Source organism: Heliangelus exortis, chromosome Z, assembly GCF_036169615.1.
Source record: "Heliangelus exortis chromosome Z, bHelExo1.hap1, whole genome shotgun sequence".
NCBI lineage: Eukaryota > Metazoa > Chordata > Aves > Apodiformes > Trochilidae > Heliangelus > Heliangelus exortis.
In genome coordinates this window covers 11,079,142-11,100,011 of record NC_092454.1, presented here as the reverse complement: position 1 = coordinate 11,100,011, position 20,870 = coordinate 11,079,142, and the positions used below count along the sequence as shown (strand labels likewise).

The following is a 20,870-nucleotide window of genomic DNA, read 5'->3' as shown; positions in this document are numbered from 1 at the left end:
ACTAATTGCCAGACCTCTGGAGCAAATGAAAGCGGGTCTGGCCACTTCTGTTTTCACGGGGCTTGAGTCCGTAACTCATGCCAAGGAAACCCGAGCTTTTGGGCAGCCGGAGGATCGGGCTGTAGCGATGCTCCACCCCGTGGTCGGCCCTAGCCCTGCACCGCCTCAGCGAGCCCCGCATCCCCGCTGGAACTGCTCCTAGAATTAACAGATTGTGTGCTTTGCATAGGAGCTGGAACACTTAAATTTGATTTTTAAATTTAGCGTGAGAGACGTGGGAACACACGTACCCCTCTGCAGCTTTGGCCACGTTGCATCTTTCTGGGGTGATTATGATTCACGTTTTCATTGTACCATACCTGAAGGCTCCAATCCAGGCACATTCTGGCTGTGTAAGTGGGCTTGATCGGGAGCTTTGGGTTTATGAGTAGGGGCACAAGATCAGGGAGCATTTTTCCTGCATACACAGTCATGTTGCATTTGACAGAGACAATAAGCTACCCACATTGAAGCAGGCAAATGAAACCGTCTCAGCAGGCTGAGCCCAGATAATACAACACAGATGATCCAACTCAACAGGCTCCATGTGAAGACTGCCTACAGCACAGCTCCCCACAGAGCTCTCACCCGCCAGCATCTCCTTTTCTTCCAGCATCAGCAAGAGTCTTAGAGCCTCTGCAGAGAAAACACATTGCTCTGCCCAGCAACTCTCTTATCTGTAGGTGCCACAGGGCTCACCTGTGTCCCACGGAGATGAAAGGACCCCACAGTCAGAACAGCAGTATCACACATGAGCTAGGCTTGATGCTTTTGAAAGCCTTCGTAGCATCAGGCTGGTTTATGCCTCTTCTGAAATAATTTTAATTTACTGATGTAGGCCTGTGCAATGGAAACAGGATATGTAAGAGCCTGACTCAGTGCTGACCAAACCAGCGCTAGTGGGTGAGCTTTGTATCTGCACCACACGTAGATGGCTCCATGTAATTGCTTCCTTCTCACTCTGGCCTGTCCTAGGTGGCTTCTGGCTTTATCCACGCTTTATCCTGACTTTATTCATAGTTTATTCCTGATAGAGGACCAGGGATGGGGGTAGAGCAAATGTCTGATGGATGACTCCTTTCCTGGGCTAATCATCACCTCTGTCCGGTATGAGTTAGGGGGATTCCACTTCTCTCCTGGGACAGAGTTCATACTTACTCATGTGACACTGCTGGACTTCTTCCTCCAACAAGTCAATCCAACTGGATTTGCAGAAATCTCACTGGTATGATGTTTCCCAAACATTAGCTGACCGCCCCACATTGATCTCCGTGGATTGTGACAGCCCTGTTTTATCTATATTTGTCAGCCTCGTGTACCACATCCCTCTGGAAGATAAACTGGATTTTGTAATGAGACATAAGGTCAAATTCACCACTTCTTAATCTGCACATAATTCCTCTGATTCTAGTGGGATTGCATTAGGTTTAAAATAGCAGAGGCTCTGGCAGTTTCTCCTTCTGACTGTGTGTTGCTTTCAACAACATTTCTCAGCACAATGTGTAGATGTTATGAGGGAACTATTTTGGTAAGAAACAAATTAAAAGGAATTTTGGTTAAGGCTAATACCAAACTCAAACTTTATTGGATTTTATAATTTTTATTAAAGTGTTTTTTCTAGTGGTTCTATATGTATGCATCTGTAAATCCTACACAGGTCCAAAAATGGTCATGTCAAAGCTCTGATTTTTTTTTTTAAATGTAGATGAGAAAGTGATGATTTGAAGATGAACTTCATGAGGAAGCCTTAATACTGACCTCTGTTCAAGAGAAAAATTACCCTATAAAAATACGAAAAAGTCTTGGTTACATCATGTTGATTACTTTTCAAGGGGGTGCGTGGTGCAGATTCTTAAATCTGTGAAGAGAAAGACCTGTGGGCAGAGGCTTTGGAAGGAGCAAAAGCAAAATTATCATCATCAGAAATAGAGCAGTGAGGAAGGAAACCAGTTCTGTGTATTTGAGTATCTTCACACAAAGGCTGAAGTCTCTCTGGAAGGTTGTTGTGACCAGCATAGCTGTGATGTGTTGAAATTCTGTTATGTAGAGTTCATCCAATAACTGTAGTTTTACTGTAGTGTCTTTTGGCCCTAAATCTTTGAGCCATCTGAACACTGCACAGAAAGCTGATCAGGTATTACCAAGCCATGTGCTACCAGGAAGGGCTGGGAAGCTCCAACAGCAGAATGCTTACTGCCATTAAAATGTTAAATAAATTGTGTTGTATTGTAATGACACTGGGCTGCAGCTGTGGGAGCAGGCAGATTATGAGAAGGGAAAACCCCCAAGCCTTTGTCTCCAAATCATCTGGTCAGGTCAGTACTAATAACAGTATTAATGCTCCTGGTTATTCCAGTATCTTGCCCTTACAGCCTTCTCCTACCTGACTGGGAAGCGAGAAATTCTCTTTCTCTTCTGAAAACCATCATACCCAGTATGTCCTTAAGTCCAATGGGCTAAACATACAGAAAATAAGGTTTTCCTAAATTTGTGCATTGGTGGTCCCTAGAGGACGATGTGATGGGTGCAATATTCCTTATTAGACCCTGAAATAATTTTAAGTCATGTATCATGTAATAGCTGTTTTACTATAAAGGTTTTATTCTAGTTAAAATGATGGAGATGTTTTCAGAATTAATATACATTTATGGAAAGATGAAGGACATGAAAGTGTGTGTCCAAGTGAGAAGTATAACACAGTAACAAAGTGCATTTGTAGTTGACCCTTTTGGAAGATTTTGACCATTTGCTGGCTTTGACTAGGAGCACCTGCAAAATTTTTCCATTACAGAACAGTAAGGACCTCTGAAAGGTCAGTGTTCAACTATGTCAAATAACCCTTCCCAGGTAAATTGTACAGGGCCACACATCATATCCAAAGCCTTGATGCACTGTATGCTTCTCAACAACTATATGTAAAAGAAACAAAGCACAGCTAGATTGTGCCAGCATGTATTACCCTGTATTTTGGAACCTGTTTCTCTTTAATCACAGAATCACAGACTGGTTTGGGTTGGAAGGGACCTTAAAAATCACCTGGTTTCAACCTCTCTGCATGGGCAGGGACACCTTCCACTATACCAGGTTGCTCAAAGCTCCATCCGACCTGGCCTTGAAAGTTCTTTTTAATCTCTTGAGACAATGCTTGCTTATTTGCAGTGGAGAAGTTCTTCATCATTAATGTACCTGGGAAATGGACAAAAATAATATTTGCAATATGTCTTAAATTTTTAATTATTTAATGAATTCCTGAAAAGATCCTGTTCATACGTAACATCAACAGGTGTGACCCTTCCTATTGCGTGGATTTAAATCCCTGTCATTAATCTCCACCCCCTTCTCTGCTCAGGCTGATTCCATACCAGGGAGGAATACCCAGCAGTGATAAAGAACAGTTTGTGCAAAGTGAATTTAAATGACCACGTTGTGTGTGGGGACTTTACTGTATACTATAGCATATGAAAATTTGCCCTTCAGGAGACTGTAAATCAGTTCAAATCTACAGGGTTAGTCTATCCTATACACAAAGATAAAAAGAAGGGGTGTAAATTTTTCCAGGTATTAACAAAAGAAATTCTTTGGGAACTGCTAACTGAAAACAGCTGCTATAAAAATGACCTCAGAGCTGTCCCTGCAAAGTTTCTGAGTCTATAGAGCAATTCACAGTCAAAGCATTATAATGGCAAGATTCTCTCCTTTTCACAGTCTGGGGAAATGTAGCAACCTTCAAGTAGGTTTTGCAATCACTTTATAACTTTTTTCCTTTGGATCTTTATATTTGTACTGGAAACTGTTTTCTTTCAGCTGTGCTTCCTGAGAAATCTGAAAATGTGGTGAAATCAGGGACATGCTGTGCTTCCTGTAAGGAATTTCATCAAATAAAGCAGACGGTTTTACAACTGAAGCAAAAGGTATGAACAATGATCAGTCATGTCTTTACCAGACCTGCATGTTTTATGCCATCTGAGTTAAAATTTAAGTGTCTGGAGCTGCCTCTGCCATGTGGCTCTTGCACCCATAAAGACAACAGTAACATGTTTTAAAGTCATCTAGAAATGGCATCTCTTTCTTATGATTCTGTATTGCTTGTAAGCAGACTGCTAACCAAGCACATGAAGCTGTGGTACCAGACCATGGTAGCAGAGTCTGGGAAACACCTATCCCAGTCTGATCCCAGGTTTCTTGGCAATCAGCACTGGCCTCAGCGATTTGTTCATTCTGAAAGCACAGGATCTGGGACTTGATCCACCTTTAGTGTGTATGAGTGCAAGACACTCTTGCAGGAATGTGGGAGAACATGATTTTGCATTTAATAGGTTGCTGATACAGGGGTTTTGCCAAATAGGATGTGTGTGGCTAAACAAAAGCATCACTAGCAGATACACTAGCTGTGGTTTTTTGAAAATATAAACCACTCAGCTCCAAACTTTTTTATTCTCACCTGTATCCTTACAAATGGAAAATAATGCCTTTTGTGCCTGAGTAGGATTGAAATAAACCAGTGACCCAGTTCAGGATTTGGAGACCCAAGTGTAGCTGTGCAGGTGTAATGCCTTTTCTGGTGTCACCTCCTTCAAACATCCCAGTTCTCAGAAATAGAAGTGTACTGCAGGAATATTCTCAGCAACACATATTGACAGACTATAATTATTTCACCCAGGGTGCTCACTTAATTTCATTGTGTCAAAACACAGCTTGCTTGTTTCCATTAATATAGTTTAATGGAATTCATTTAGTCATGATGTTTGAGATACTCTATGTCAAAAATCTCATAATGTCATGTTTTCCTTCTGAATCAGTATGAAGATAAATATGAAAGTGACAGAATTTCATGTGTGATGGAAAGTGTGGTTTCAAAAAAATGGTAGCCAACAGGTTTTAAAAAAAATCAATGTTTCTTATTGGCTGTTTGTCCAGCCTCAGACAGTGATGCTGAGCAGGCCTGTGCTGACCCCTGGGAAGGGATCTGGGGTCACACTGTTAGCCAAATAGTTAGCTGCAAGAATTGATGGAAACCAGTAGCCTTAATTAATGGCAAGTTTTCTCTGTCTAACTTCCACTGCTAGATGCCTGTGTTCAAAACTCACTCCTGGAAAACTAATGCCATCAATACATCTTGCTGTGGGCAGCTGTTCAGAAGCCACACAAAGCCCGTCACTCTTCCCTCATATCTAAGTCCCATCAGTGTCTATAGACAGAATTTTTCACAAGTATCTTCCTAGTGGGACCTGATCTATTTGAAATCCTAAGAGGGAGCCCACTGGATTGTGCCTCACACAGAACTGGAGGAAATGGTCTCAGCTGCTTTATCCCACAGAGAGGAGAGTTTTGTCCATGCTCCAGCCTCATGCTGCTTCTCTGCCAAGAGAGTCATGTACCCTCATGCTTCACCAGCTGCTCCCCATGGCCAGTCTCTTCTGTGGAGGACATGTCTCAATATCTACGGTCCAAGCTTGTTTTGTTTTGTTTTGTTTTGTTTTGTTTTGTTTTGTTTTGTTTTGTTTGTTTTGTAAAGAATGATTAATTTGTGTCCCCCAGATAGTTTATGGGACTTGAGTCTTCAGATTGTGGCTAAGGCTTTCAAATTTTATAAACTTTATGCAAAATTATGTTTAGCAAAGGATCCTGTGAAGGATCCAGTCCAGAAAACCCTACAACTGGGAACTCGGGTATGTTTCTGGAACTGGGATGTGTAGTTTTGTGTCTCCATAGGAAAAGCCAGGATGAACTCAAGTCCTGCTACCTCTGGTGATGGCATGAATACCTTTCTGGTATTTTGGCAACATCCTTTGCAGATCCTGGACAGAGCAGTTCTTAGATCAGAAACAGAAAGTCACTTTGCATGGTCATCCAATGGGGTGCAAATTCCTAATATACTTGGGAGCTGTGGGCAGTCCTAAGTTGATCTCTAATTGCTGGAAGGAAGAAGAGCATAAGGCTGGAAAACTAGGGGAAAGTTATCTCTCACGCGGCCAACAATTTAATAAAAAAAACAAGAAAGATCTTGAGCAGTTGGAGTTGGAGCATTTCTGGATTCTACTCCACAGATTTGTTTAAACATCTTAATTAGAAAGCCATGTTCCACGTTGCTTCTGTCAAGCGCCATCGAAGTCATCTAAACCACAGATCTCCTAGAAACCGCCCAAAAACCACTGCATGCAACACAACATATGGGAGTCTTGACTCTAGTAATGTCTTTCTTTAAAGTTTACCCTCACTTATGTTTGCACGCATATAGAAAAACAATATTTTCCAAGGGCCCTTAAGATTTGGAGCTGTGGATAGAAAAAGTCAAGGTCACTCTCAACCAAGATCTTGCTTCACTTAAAAGGTAAAATAAAAAGTAGGCCAGTAAGGATAGCAAATCCCTAAGAGGATGTGAGTCAACATCAAAAACATGTAGTTTTGCCCCAGTGTATGTAACAACCATTTTCTGGCCAGAAGATATTAAAGAGCAGTGAGTTAGACCAGAGCCTGGGTATTTTGGCACTTGTAGTGTATGCCTCAGGTCCAGCTAATTCTGTGGGGAAGCAAATATGTATAGATGCTTTCACGGCAGCTATGCAGTTATATTTTTCAAAAACTTACAAAGTTGTTAAAACAGCCTTGCTTTCAGGAACAAGTCAGTATTTAAGCAACAGAAAATAATACAGTTCCAAATCCTCTGTATGGATTTGTCTTTGTCAAAAAATGTACTTTTTTACTCTAGCCTGGCTATTTGCAATATAAACTGAAGAGTATTAATTACAGGGACTATATACTAAGTGACATCTATTTACCAGCAGGGATAGCAGTAGATGCCCAAAATAAGATCTGATCAGAAATTCAAGCTGTAAGGAGGATATCAATTAATGTGTCACTCAACTTTAGCCACCCCTAAGGAGAAACACTGATATCATTTGAAAATATTCTCACAAAAACTGCCCCAATGTTACAACACTCTCAGGTGGTCACAGGATTAAATTCTATGTCTAGGCTTCATTGTGGCAGCATTGACCTCGTAGACCTCTTGGTTGATTTTTTTCATATAATGGAAGTTTGCAGCATGACAGTCTGGGAAATAAAACTTTGCAGTGTGCTGAATGGGGCTGGACCTCCTCATGCTGGTCCCTGGCCAGTGTTACTGCGAGACCTCCCAGCTACTTATTTTACTTATTTTTCCTCTTCAGCCCCAGATTTAAGGAACTGTCACCCATAGAGTTGCCCTTTTTCTTTAGCAGCCCCATGCTTTGGGCTGTGCTGCAGTGGCTGGGATGTTGGCTGAGAAAGCTACGGGGTTAATTGGTAAACAAAGCAGATGCTTTTCTTGGGAAAACCAAACATGACATCACAAAGAGCATCCCAGTAGCTGTGCTGGATCTCCATTATCTATATGAGTATCAGATATATAGGTGTAAGTGCATAAGAAACACCCCATGGGGCTTCTGTGAAGTGCTGACCTCATATAGCCACTGATTTCTGGATGGGTGGAGTGTATCTAACAAATTCTTGTAAGACTGACATCACGTTACTTTATTTGCCTTCCGTGCACTCATCTTTGAAGCAGCAATGCTTTCCAAAACCTGAGTCACAAATGGCTGATAACTCCCTGTATTCCTGTCATCACATTTTGAATTCTGTTCTGAAAAAATGAACTGGTGCTTTGGTTCCAGTTTAGACCGGGAACTGTGTCATCGTTTCCAACTTTTTTTCTTATTTTTGCTTCCTTCAGAACTGTCCATTGCATCCAACCCCAAACTGCAAGCAGCACTGGCAGCCCTTGAAGTGCATGCCTTAACTAACAACTTGTTTGCCAAAACAAATTTGCCAGTTATAGTATGTACTACAAGCGCATAGCATTATTTTTTAATATGTTGTAAACATTAGGTTTTCACTAGGGGCAGGAAGGTGTATATCAAATAATTACAGTCACAAGCAGGAGTCTTGAGAACAGCTCAGTACAGGGAATTGCAAATAGCTGATTAAAAGCATTGATAGATAGCAGGAGCCATAATGTATTTTATTTAATGCAGCTCTCCCCACACGAATGTTGTAGAATCCATCATGGAATTGTCCAGTGAGCCAAATTCATTTAGGGAGCAACTAGGTTCACCCAGGATAGATCTGTCCTGGTGTTGCTGAAATAGCTCTTCAGTTGTTTGGCAGGGCAAAATTCCCAGCTCTACTTGCAGCCACTCACTGATAATAGACTTCTTTACTCCTGGCTTGTCCAGAGACTCAGCTGTCTCTGGAGTGACTAATTTTTTTTTTTTTTTTGCAGACTATTTCTAAATATATTTAATTGTTAAATATATTCAATCTGGGAAAACTAATGTTCAATGGATAATTAAACATCCATTGTTATGGATAATGGCACTTTAAGCTACAGTGTGCAATTATTCCTACATTCTCTTTTACTTTAGCTTTGTGTCTCTATGCAGAGCAGATCCAGACCTGTTGGGTTAATTAGTATGGACAAAGAGCCAGATCCACAGGGGGTTTGGGGCTCTCACTGAAACCTGTGAAAAGTTATGGGCTTGCGCAGCAATTCAGAACTTAAATATCAGAACAAACATTGTCCTGAGAGAAGGCAATAAATAAAAGGAGGAAAATTCAAATAAAGGAAAAGAGGTTTCCTAGGAAGATCTAAGCAGTTATGAGATTCCATTTTTTGACAATTTGTTGCTCTGTATCTCCTGAATTTTTCCTATCTTCCATTTGGACTGACTTGCAGTATTTTCATGGTGAATTGAAAGGTGAACAGCCTCATAGGAAGGGTTTCTATTAGTTTGCTTGTTCCAAGCAAAGAAAAGTACCATAATGAACAAATACCTTTTCCTAATGGTGCCATGTTTCTTCATGTGACACCTCCTAAGCCTGAGCAACCTCCTGGGTATCTGATACCTGATTTGTAGATTATGTGTAGGATCCCCTACCCAGAGATCATGCTACACACACACCCACACACACCCTGTATATGGGAGACAGAAAAGGGTACTATTTCTGAAAAAACTGACTTCATGGGGCACCCAAAACATGCCATGGAAAGGCACTGTAGACTGTTACTCTCCCTGACAGTGGTGTCTTACCTGATTTTTGCAAGGTGGTTGGTCACCTGAGAGCAAGAAGTCCCCAGGCATCCTTCCAGCTGGTTGAATTATCTGTGAGGACATTCCATCGCAGGGTCAGGGAGACAGTTTTTCTTGAGAAAAGAAAAGATGGCAGGAGCTTCAAGAAAACTTAATTTTGGTAGTTGAAAAGCATAGAATCACACAGCTGAGCACAGCTTAGGTGTAACATCTGCCATAGCCTTCTCACAGTCATATTTTTCCCTGATTATTTCAATTAAATATTTATATGTGCTGCTTGTCTACATGAAACCAAGAATGGAATTTATTCATCTGAATGATGAACAGCTTACAGTGATTTTTGGTTTTGGCAGGTTGCTTTGCTACCAAATAATGCTGCTGATCTTAGCAAGCAAATCACTGGTGAAAAAGTGCTTGCATCTAATGCATACATCCCTGGCCCTCCAGGGCAGCCTGGCCAACAAGGCCCTCCAGGTAAGATACAGATTAGAAGGATGTGAATGTGCAGTAGTGCCATGGATAAAAATTAAAAGCTCCATCTTTTAGTGTGATAGGTTTTCATGTGTTTCATATTATTTGTTATTATTAAGTTTGTGTTGGTGCTAAATTTAAGAATACTATCTTTTTATTATGGTGAGCCTCTGCCATCTATGATGATGTCTAACATCATCATTATGTCTTAGTTTCCTTGTGTTTCTTGGTATGCAAGCCATGTTTGTCCTATATATGTTACATTTCTCCCATTCCCTGGCATATCTCGCTGGCTTCTTTGTCATTTCTTGTACTTTAACTCTGTCTTAAAACACTCTCCATTTCATTTCAGCTTTAGCTCACTATCATTATTAGAGCAGAAAAATGTGCTTTCAGTTTTCCGGGGTTCGTACCAACTGCTTTATTTTTCCTTGCTTTGTTTTGCAAGGATTCATTTGTTGGTTTTATAAGTGTTCCGTGTTCAAAGGGAGCTGAAAAGAAAAACTCTACTCGCACCTTATTTGCTAAGGTTCAACCAATGGGAAAAACAGGGTTCCTAAAGCTCTAACTTAAACCAGACACCTTGCAACCTGCATCCAGTTATGTTAAAAATATTGCAAACTCTGCTGAATGCAGATCTAATTTTGGCTCAGTAATAAATCTAAGGAATCAGCATTGTGCTGGGTTTCAGCAAGATTGTCATAGGGGACTAGCTGATATTCCTTAAGAAGTTTGCTTTCCTCCTTACTGATCTTCCCCCCATTTATCCCCACTTTCGCAGTCTTGCTTTGTTTTTTGAGACTTATTTTCTGGGAGGATGAGTTTCTTCAGTCTTCTGTGTATCATAAGTGTGAGGACAATGTGGTTAGAGATTCTGCATCAGACTCTGAAATGCACAGTGTGCTGCCTTGCAATCTCTCTATCCTAGGCCTGGCTCTGCATGTCCTCCATTTTGGTTTCCCCATGACTGACCTCTCCAAGATACTGTAGAATTGTCTTCTCCTCTTGAAAACCACCCCTGTTCACCACCTCCTCTGATCCTAGCAACAGGGCAGCTGGGTCTTCAGGAGGAGTCATAGAATCACAGAATGGTTTAGGTTGGAAGACACCTGAAAGCTCATCAAGCTCCAATCCCCCTCCAATCCCTCCAACACCTTCCGCTAAGCCATGTTGTTCAGAGTCCCATCCAGTGTGCCATTGAGCCTAAGAAGTTCATCACTGAACTCTTTAACTCTTTTACTCCTTTTGAAAGCCCTAATTACATGTATTCTATCCTGCCAAACTCTTTTTACTCACTGCCTTTCATTTTCTATGCTTCTCACAAGCCTTCATTGCAAAGAAAAGTGTTTCCCCCTCAAATTATAAAGCAGTTCAGCTAGTGACACTTCAGTGGGCTCTATTTTTGTGCAAATGTTGCTTCAGGGGCCTGATTTTCTGATTTGGTTTTCATAGCATTGCTCTTAAACTAAACATGCTTTGTTGCCTGTGTGCATCTTAAAAACTAACATTCTCTGTTGAAGAAGCAGAAGATGAAAGGGATTGAAAGCAAAATGGATGAACAGAGCCTTTTTTACCCCAAAGACATTGGCTACCGTACTGTACAAAAGAGAGGTGTGACCCACCACCAAAAGAGGCATACTTCTGTGGTTGTCACGTAGATGCCTTTGACCCAACATATCCATGAGTTTTCTGAGGCTTGCTTTTTATGAGATGTTTCTCAGATGTGACTTGTTCTTTCCCTTTTTGTGTCAAAATGAGGCATTTCTGCTTTTCTTTTCATTTCCAGTTTGTGTTCCTAACCACCTGGCAGTGGCAGTCTTAGCTTCTTTGCATACATAATTTTTATTTACAAACTGTTTTGTTAAGTTCTCCTGTAGCCCCTGTGACAAGAAGTAACTTCTGTTGCTTATGTTGTTGTGGATTTGGGTGTGTTAAGGCAACCAGTCCATTAAATGGTTCAGAAATTGGTTAGTCCCCACTGCTTGCATTGATGAAGTGTCCTGAAGGCTTCCCCTGGCAGGTAACCTTTGCTGTTGATTGCAGGGGCTCCAGGACCAAAAGGGAGTCAAGGAGTTCCTGGGTCACCTGGACCTCCTGGACAGCCAGGCCCTCGTGGATCAATGGGACCTATGGGTCCATCTCCAGACATATCACACATCAAGCAGGGCAGACGGGGCCCCGTGGTCAGTATTCTCACCTCCCACTGCGCATTGCACACTTCTCCTTTAGATCTACAACCTCTCATGTCCTTGTGAACACTTTCTTTTCTCTTGCAGGGCCCACCAGGAGCCCCAGGGAGAGATGGTAGCAAGGTGAGGAGAGGTACTGTTTTCCATAACATGGGCATGTGTGGGCTTGCTAGAGAGACCATCTATACACCTGCAGCCACACCCTTTTACTATCTCATTTCCTGTGATAAGATGAAAATATCTTGTTGTCCTGTCCCTTCCTGTCTTCCTTCTGCTATTCCTCTAGCCCTGCCAGGCTACCTGTCAAGCAGCTTCCTTTTCCTTTTCCTTTTCCTTTTCCTTTTCCTTTTCCTTTTCCTTTTCCTTTTCCTTTTCCTTTTCCTTTTCCTTTTCCTTTTCCTTTTCCTTTTCCTTTTCCTTTTCCTTTTCCTTTTCCTTTTCCTTTTCCTTTTCCTTTTCCTTTTCCTTTCCTTTTCCTTTTCCTTTTCCTTTTCCTTTTCTTCTTTTTCCTTTTCTTTTTCTTTTTTTCTTTTTCTTTATCTTTCTCTTTCTTTTTCTCTTTCTTTTTCTTTTCCTTTTCCATTTCCATTTCCCTTTCCATTTCCCTTTCCCTTTCCATTTCCATTTCCCTTTCCCTTTCCTCACTTTTGGCTCTTTTTCCATGAAGAAATGTAGATGCCTGTGGATTTCTCGTGTGAACTGGTCTGCTTTTTACTGTCTATGAGAAGTATGAGAGTTGTGCCCGACTCTGCTCCCATTGGAATCAGTGGTGATTTCTGTGCATTCTTCCTTCACTTTCTTTTCTTTCTCTGAGCAAGTGTAAGATGGTGATTTTTGATCTCTGGGCAATAAGTGAGGAAATCTGCAGAGGGAAAATGTGATTATTTCATTTCCTTTGGTTACAGTGAACTAACTGAGGTGGTATTGATTACAGGGCGAGAGAGGTGCACCAGGACCAAAGGGGATACCTGTAAGTATTGCTTACAGGAGGAATTTCCACAACAGAATGGTGTTGGCTACTAACAACAGGTCAGACAAAAGAGGGGGGGAAAGCCCTCTCCTGTCTCAAGAGCAGAGTGAAAATATGAAAATGTTACTGAAAGGAAAGTAAAGCACCTGGTTTCATCCAAGTGCTTTTGCCTACACACCTCTTCCCTGGATGGGTGTGACACTGAGTCTCTGCCCTACAACAAAAGGCAGTAGCATGAGAGAGATGCTGGGCAGAGTGCTAGATAAAGCAGTTCAGCCACCACTCCTAATGGGAGTGGAATCCTTGGAAGCTTTTAAATTCCTGCCTGTCTTCTCCATTGGTGACTTGGCAAGCTATAGACTTTGAACAAGAGAAGAATGAATACTTGCAATTTGTTTTCAGGTGAAATAGTTTAAAACCTTATTTCTTACATCATTTTCTCTGTGGTGGAATGGATTTTAAGAATATGTCCTGCAGGGTGTCCTCATTATTAAACAGTGTACTTTACTGTGTGAAGTGAGCTAAAAAAGAAATGATGGTTTTCTAAAACCACATAAAACCAGATGGGTACTTTCTGCACTGTAATTACCACTATATTTAGTAAGTGATGGACAGCAGTGAGACTACCATAATGAAAAGATGCTTTCCAAGTATCAGCATTGTTGGTATTCCCTGGAGAAAACCAAGATTTATCTCCGGTATTTCCATGAGGTGTCAAGATACCCTCCAGAGGCAGATACAGCAATGTAACAAAAGGGCTAAGCTCTGTGTAAATGTAGGCTCTGTCTGAGAAAACATCTTCTGAAAATCGTTTCCTGAGCAGGTTTATTCAAAAAGAAACCATTAAATTTTGGCATCTGACACCAATCGGTATTTTAGTGAGCTACCCCTGCATGATTTATTATATCATCCAATCTGAAAACAGTAAGAGAGGAGTGGATTAATATTATTATTAATGACCATGCCTTGTGACTGCAGGGCCCACCAGGTTCATTTGATTTCCTATTGCTGATGATGGCAGATATCAGAAATGACATCGCTGAGCTGCAAGAGAGAGTGTTTGGACACAGGACTCATTCATCAACAGAGGAGTTTCCATTACCTCAGGAATTTACAAACTATCACGACACAGTAGATATTGGATCTGGAGAAGACTACAAACCACGGGCACCACCCAGAGACTCCAGGATACAAAAGGCAGCCCATCCTTAGCTACACCTACTGAAAAATAGAGCCTCTTTAGAGTGCTTCGTTATAAAAATGCACTGACAATGTAAAATATCTATTGTATTATTTCCCACTTTTCTCTCTGTTTTTCCCCAACCATGCTGTCTGTGCTGTAGCTTTCCTGGTTCATAGTAGCCTCCTTGCAGTAACTCCATACCATCAAGTATGCACTGTGTGTTGTACTTATACCATAAAGAAAATCTTGTTAGTATAATATACAGTTAGGGCATGCTCCAGCTAATGGTGCAGACCACAGCATTTCATCTGCCTTCCTTGCATTCTATGCCCAAATGACCTGGTAGTCAAATTTTGCCTGGGGTAGAAAGGTAGATGAACATCATCCCTGAATGACATCATTAATGAAAATCTTGGTCCATACTTGTATACTACACATGTATAATATATATACTATACTTGTATAATATACATGTTATACCACTGAACTCAAGGCTCCAGCTACTGTCCCCAGGCTAAGAAGGGTGTGAAAAGTAGATTTCTGTTTCATAGCAGAGGCCAGCTGTAAAATAAATGTCTTGTATTATGCCTCACCATGGCAGGAAAAGGCAAAAAAAAAAAAAAAAAAAAAAAAAGTGCGGATCAAAAAATTGATCTGGAAATTATTTGACTTTTTGTTAAAAAGATGTGTTTGTCCTAAACTAATACTACTTTTCCCTTGCCGTTCTCCCATTACTCAGTGTGAAGGCTGATTCCCTCACTCAACAGATCCATGCTGGATATATTACACAAAGGTGAGCAAAAGAACAGGAAATGTATAGAGCAGGAAAACCAAGCATAAGTGGATCAAGTGGGCTTATTGGCAAGCACAAAATCAATCCCAGCCTTGCAGTAAGAGTTGGATTCTGACCTCCACTTGTGAAATGCTGAAATCCAAGTGAAATCGAGACCAGAGAGAGGCCTCATGTTTGCAAAGAGGTTCCATCTGTTTTGTTCCTCTGCTGCATGAGGGTGACCTAGAATGGTATCAGTGGAACTGGAACAACTGGAGTTGCAGTGTATTTGGCTGGGTATATGAGGAGTATGAGTAGGTGCAGGAGTGCACATGACAAAACTTTTCCACGTGGATGGCTAAGGTGAGGTACTGCACATGGGATCCTATATTGGTGAAGGGGGATAAAAGGGATTGCCCTTTTTTTACACTGGAAAATTGGATGCCCAAGTTAGACCATACCTCATGGATGATGTATGTTGCCATTTCTTTTGGACTGCCACAGCTGCTGAGGACTTTGCCATGCTTAGAAGATAAAGGAGTATGTTAAGCACAAAACTTCAGTGTTGTATCCTTGTAGCTGCTACTTCTACAGTATGTTTAGTGCTGGGTGATGTCCATGTTATAAATGCAAAGAAAAAAATATCATTTTGCCATGTTTTTCAGAGCTGGAAGTTCTAAAATAATAAATACAGGTAAAAATATAAGGAGGCCCTTTTCAAATCAGACGTAAAGATTTGGGTTTCCTTCCATATTCTTTGGCCCTAAAGCTAGTTGGTACAATCTTTACACCACCAGTACAGGTTGTGTTTTATGAACAGCTGGCTGCCTAGACCTTTCTTTTGTGTATTATCTTAAGAAAATGTGTTAATCATTTCCCATCTCCTCGCTATAACTATGCCACAAGCAAGGGCATTAGCTTTAAGAACATTAATGTTCTGTTTTCTTCTTCATGTTATATGTATATCGATATTTACAAATCAAGGGGATAACTTAGAAAAAAAAAAAATATATATATACAGTTGTAGTGCTCTCACCCTGTCATTTTTGGGCTTCTCTGGGAGGAGCTCCCCTGGAAGCTGCTGATCCAAGTAGTCTCATGAACTAGGTAGGAGGGAAATCAGTTGAGACTTAAGGAAGGAAACTGTGGCCAAAAGAGGGAGGCAGCAGGCTGAAAGAAACCTCTAAGACACCATGAAGTGAGGCACTTACACTTTATTTTTCTAAATTTCAAACAGGCAAGTAGTTATAAATAATTTTAAAATATGCATCTTAAATTTGCTAAATGTCACATGTTCTATTTGTAACTCTTGCAAATTATGTAACTCTTGCATAAGTTCACTACCCCATCCTATCCATCACCTGCTGGATCAGGTTGATTCCCACTGGAGAATTTGTAGCTGCAGCTTTTTTTGACCATCAGATACTGAATAATGTGTTAGATGAATGACTTCCTACATACCAACTCAAGTCTGTGCCCCCCCACCCCACAAGAAGGTGTGTGATAAAAAAAGACACTTAACTTTAGTCCTAATCTCTGCTTTTCTAAATACAGACAAATGCCAAATTAGAAGTTCCTACAGTCTGACCATCAAATTCAGGGGAAGGTGACAATTTACCCTGCTGTGCTAAAATATCCGGAGAAGGGAAATTCCGAGGGTAGATCAGAAAAATAGATAAAATACATCTATGAAAATCTAATCTAAAAATCTACATCTAAAATACCTCTATAAAATACATCAATACCTTATTTTATAAAATGCATCTGTATTTTATCTGCTCTCTAAGTACAGAAAGCTGTCCTACAGACCCACGAACATAAAAACTGGCACATGCTTGTGTGAATTTCTGAATGGAAACCTCAGTCTCTTCCCTTTCTGGAGCAGAGATCACTGGGTTTCAGGCTAGAGCAGGGCTTCCAACAGACATACTGACTCCACAAAAAAGGTGAAGCAAAGTGAAACTTGGGTTTGTCCTTGTGCTTCACCCTCCTCTTTCCTGAGTCCCTGCCTCAAATCTGTTGGCTGAGTCCCAGCAGAAAAGGGGGGACACTATGGTAAAGAGAAGTCCAGGAATTTCTCCAGCAGGGTGAGCCCCTCTGAGCACAGCTGGACAGGAAGGTTCAGCCTTCAGCCTCTCTGCATAGACCTTTTTCTTTTTATCTCTGATTAACCATATGATAACTTTCATAACACATTGTATCAGAAACAATTTGTTAAGATTTCTGGATAAATGCATACACTCATGTAGAAATGTGATGTTTTCTTTAGGATACCTAAGCTTTTTTAAAGCCAAAATAATTTCCAGTTAAAAATTTGGTCACTGGGGAGCCAGGGAAGTCATTACCTTGCAAATTATTTATTAGTATATGGTCCCAAAAATAACAACACCCTCCCCTTCACAAGAATCTAAGAAAAGAATGTAGTGTCAGCTACACTTACGCCCAGTTTCAATACTAGACTCATGCACATGACAACTTTGTTTCATTTAAATACAATGTATAATTTTATTAGAAATAAATCTTATTTTGATGTTAAGACATCACGTTATAAGCAGAAGGATAATAAAGAGTTTGTTATTTTATTAATATTAGAAATCTATTTAATGAAAACAGTTGCAAGAGTGTGTAGTGATGGGAGAATGGTGATTGTTAATGGGTTTTAACAGAATTATGAAGCTTTTTTTCTTTCAACACTGTGCTAAGTAGATACAGGATTAGCCTTTCTTGCAAAGCTAGAATACTGACACAGAATCCCTATATTGTCAGGCTATGTCAGGAAAAGGAGAGAAAAAATTATTCTAAGTGGAATTAGGGTAATGCCTGGAGTTATTGCTGGCATCACAGCTTGAACCTTCTTCCTTGAAGTATTTCATAATATGCTAAGCCCCAGAGAGGGAACAAAAGATAGGGGTGGGGTCCAAGAATTTGTTAATTTCGCATTAAAGTCTGTATGTTTGTTCCTATTACACATTCCAGTAACTATATGGTTCACTTTATTTATATATGAAATGCTAAAATGTGTATAAAATGATTGTGATTTTATGATGTATTCATAATAACAAAGCTATTTTTTCTTACACTGTTGGTATCTGCTTTTGTTACATATCCCTTCTCTGAAATACAGAAATGTTGGCTTCAGTGGTCCAGTAGCATGAAACCTCCTTATGTTGCCTTTCAGCAGTTTTCTTGCAGCTGAATTATAAACACTGCTAGGAGGACAATGGGGGTGGGAGTGCTAGCAGATAAAGCAGATTTGTGTAATTTGGAAATAAGGCTCACATCTGCCTCCACTACCAGGATGGTGTCTCCTTAGCCCCGCGAGGGCTTCATGAGGCTGGATCCAGCCACCTTACCCCATGCTGCCACCATACACAGCCTCTGTGCAACGGGGGGATGCGATACAGGTGTTACAGGTGCCCGCTGCCTCAGGCCTCAGGCCTCGCCTGCCTTTCGCGCCCGGCTGAGGCCCTTCTGTAAGCCCCAGGAACATCCGGTGAGGGCCGTGTCCTCCCACCCGGCCGCAGCGGCGGTGAGGGGCAGCAGGGAGTCCAGCCATTCTCCTTCCTTCCTTCCCCAGTGCCCACGCTGCCTGTTCCCGGTGCCGCGGAAAGGGCAGCACCGCTGCCCCGCGGGGCTGCCTGCGCCTGGACACTACCCCAACCGGGGGCCAAGATGGCGGCCGCCCCTCTGAGGCGCGGAACTACACCTCCCGGCATGCCCCGCGCCCCGCCCGCCCAGGGCGCCCCTGCGAGGCGGCGTGGATCCCGTGCGCCTGCGCACTGCGGACGTCACTGCTCTGGGGCGAGCAGGCCCGGCGGGAGGCCTGGGACTTTCTCGGCCCTTCCTGCCGGGCCGGACCCGTATTCCATGACCGGTTCAGACCGCTCGGTACGAGGCTCCGGGGTTCGCTTCCAGCCGATCGCGGCGGGAGCCCTCTGAGCCGCAGGTCGGACATGTCTCGCTCCCTCTGATAGCGGCGAACTACAACTCCCGGCGTGCTGCGCGGGCGCTGCCGGGAGGTGCCTCCCATGGTGCCCCTCAGCGGCGGCGGCGGCGGCGGCGGCGGTGTCCGGAGGGGCGGACGGGCGCCGGGATGCGGCTGTCGGTGGCGGCCGCCATCTCGCACGGGCGCGTGTACCGGCGGCTGGGGCTGGGGCCGCGCTCGCGCCTCGACCTCCTGCGCAACCTGGTGACGGCGCTCGTGCGGCACGAGCGCATCGAGGCGCCCTGGGCGCGCGCCGACGAGATGCGGGGCTACGCCGAACGGGTGAGGGACCGAACCGAACCGGACCGGACTGGGATTGAGGGGCAGCGGGGGGGAGAGGATCCTAATGGTTCTGACTCTTTTTTTCCCCTTAGCTGATCGAATACGCCAAGCTGGGGGACACCAACGAGCGCGCCATGCGCATGGCCGATTTCTGGCTGACGGTGAGTGACCGACCCACCCTCCCTACCTCCCCTACCCGCCCCACTCCGCCGCCCCCTGATCCCTGCTCGCCCCACCCCGCAGCCCCGCGGGCGGAGCTGAGCGTGCCCCTCCGCAGGAGAAGGATCTCATCCACAAGCTGTTCAAGGTGTTGGCTCCCCGGTTCCAACCCCACCCCGGCAGCTACACCCGCCTGCTGCAGATCCCCAACCGGGATGGCCTCGACCGCGCCAAGATGGCCGTCATCGAGCTCAAAGGGAACCCCTTCCCACCCCTCATCCGACGCCACCGTGACAGCGAGAAGACGCTACTCAACCAGCTCCTGAAGGGCTACCGGGAGGACATGCAGCAGGCAGCAAACCCTCGGGTCCCCGAGGGCACCCCTGTCTAGGCATTTCCCCCAACCCCACCCTGAGGGAGGCCCCGAGCTGTGCACAGGGATGGGGCTTGGTGCCACCTGCCCATGCACCAGCCAGGGTGTGGCTGTCCTGGTGCTGTCCCTCCCACAGGAAGGGGAGATGTGCGAGGTTGGAAGGTTGATCGCTTAACCTTGAGTTGCCCCAGTGGGGGCACCAGCTCAAGGGTTACTTGTGGCTTCCTGGGGTTTGAATACAGCAAGAGAAGGGAATCAAGCTGGGAACCCTAATGGCTGGTGTTCTTCATGTAAATAAAATACATTCAGAAAGTTTGCAGCTGTTTGGAATATGTTCCTGTGCATATGAGTTAGTAACTGATTGTCCCAAAGACTGGGTTTGTTACAGCTTCTGGCCTAACAGCCTGACTCTGGGGCAGCACTTCCACTGTGACAGGGCCAGTGTCCAACCTAAATATGTTTTGTTCCTTCCTCCCAAGTTTCCAAACCTCTGACAAATGAGTGATCCTACGTAGGGAGGTAGCTGTATGTAGACACACACAAAAAGTTATTTTAAAGAAGCTAAAATTTGGGAATGCTTCAGGACACTTACCTAAAACAGTAGACTCCTTCTGTTTTAATTAATTCCAGTGAGAAATTGAACATGTGGTACTGTTTAAAGAAGAAATAAAAACACTTAAGACTACTAAAGGTCTGTGTTCAGACAGACCTAAATCTCATTACCTTGAATTTGTACTCTTTGCAGCTGACCCAAATTTTGTTCAAACAGACATTTTCCCCTCTGAATAGAAAAAATTAAAAACCCTGCTATTTCTACAGAGTATCCACACTATCAGAATGCCATGTTGAGACTTCAATGATGAACGCTAAAGAATAATGTCTTCTCTATAGTTTTTTCCTTAAATCAGTCTAATCTTAGTAAACTGAACCCTCGTGCATTACAGTAGTGATTGATCACCCAGAACATTTGACTCACTGACTTTAGCCCCCTGGAGATTTTAATTGTGCATCAGGAGCAGAGGTGCTGGCCCAGACACTTCACTGGAACATTTCAAAGCCCTAAGGACACTGCACACCTTGAAAGCCAAGGCATGTGCTTTTTAGCATGCATAATATCTTAGGATTCCAATCAGAAACGTGAATTTTGTTTGATAAACACAATTTATGTTACCTACCAATTTATTTCAGCATTAACTTTTTTGTGGGATTGAGGAGAAAAAGGATTTTAAGCACTAAATAATCTTCCTTTGTTCTGCCCACCTGTCACTTTCTTAGGAGAGAAGGGATGATAACTGCCAAACTGTTTTGTTAGAAAACTCGTAAGATAGGAATGATGAAAATGTCAAGGTAGGACGATGACTGCAGCCCTGTAGCTGTAG

The 20,870-nt window shown here is 42.9% G+C and overlaps 2 protein-coding genes across 3 annotated transcripts in view; both read left to right on the top strand.

Moving 5' to 3' along the window:
• The window catches only part of CCBE1 (collagen and calcium binding EGF domains 1), a 101,294-nt gene extending 83,525 nt beyond the window's left edge, over positions 1-17,769 (top strand). Inside the window, exons 6-11 of one of the 2 annotated variants that reach the window (XM_071730508.1) lie at positions 3,844-3,950; positions 9,461-9,581; positions 11,622-11,761; positions 11,855-11,890; positions 12,702-12,737; positions 13,716-17,769. In XM_071730508.1, coding sequence (XP_071586609.1) covers positions 3,844-3,950; positions 9,461-9,581; positions 11,622-11,761; positions 11,855-11,890; positions 12,702-12,737; positions 13,716-13,949 — 674 coding nt within the window. In that variant the 3' untranslated portion in view covers positions 13,950-17,769. Of the gene's footprint in view, positions 1-3,843; positions 3,951-9,460; positions 9,582-11,621; positions 11,762-11,854; positions 11,901-12,701; positions 12,738-13,715 lie in introns of both variants that reach the window. The other variant, XM_071730509.1, reaches the window with a different exon arrangement.
• A 713-nt stretch (positions 17,770-18,482) lies between these two features.
• Positions 18,483-19,806, top strand: MRPL17 (mitochondrial ribosomal protein L17). Its single transcript, XM_071730892.1, has 3 exons — positions 18,483-18,959; positions 19,052-19,120; positions 19,237-19,806. Exons 1-3 carry the CDS (start codon positions 18,786-18,788, stop codon positions 19,507-19,509), a joined length of 516 nt encoding a protein of 171 aa, XP_071586993.1. The 5' UTR covers positions 18,483-18,785; the 3' UTR covers positions 19,510-19,806.
• Positions 19,807-20,870: the final 1,064 nt, after the last annotated feature.

What these genes read in the sequence shown, in the direction of transcription:
- MRPL17 (XM_071730892.1), top strand. Translation starts at nt 18,786, where the DNA reads ATGCGGCTGTCGGTGGCGGCCGCCATCTCGCACGGGCGCGTGTACCGG. An exon ending in TGCGGGGCTACGCCGAACGG is followed by an intron (nt 18,960 to 19,051) that starts GTGAGGGACCGA and finishes TTTTCCCCTTAG; the next exon opens with CTGATCGAATACGCCAAGCT. An exon ending in TGGCCGATTTCTGGCTGACG is followed by an intron (nt 19,121 to 19,236) that starts GTGAGTGACCGA and finishes GCCCCTCCGCAG; the next exon opens with GAGAAGGATCTCATCCACAA.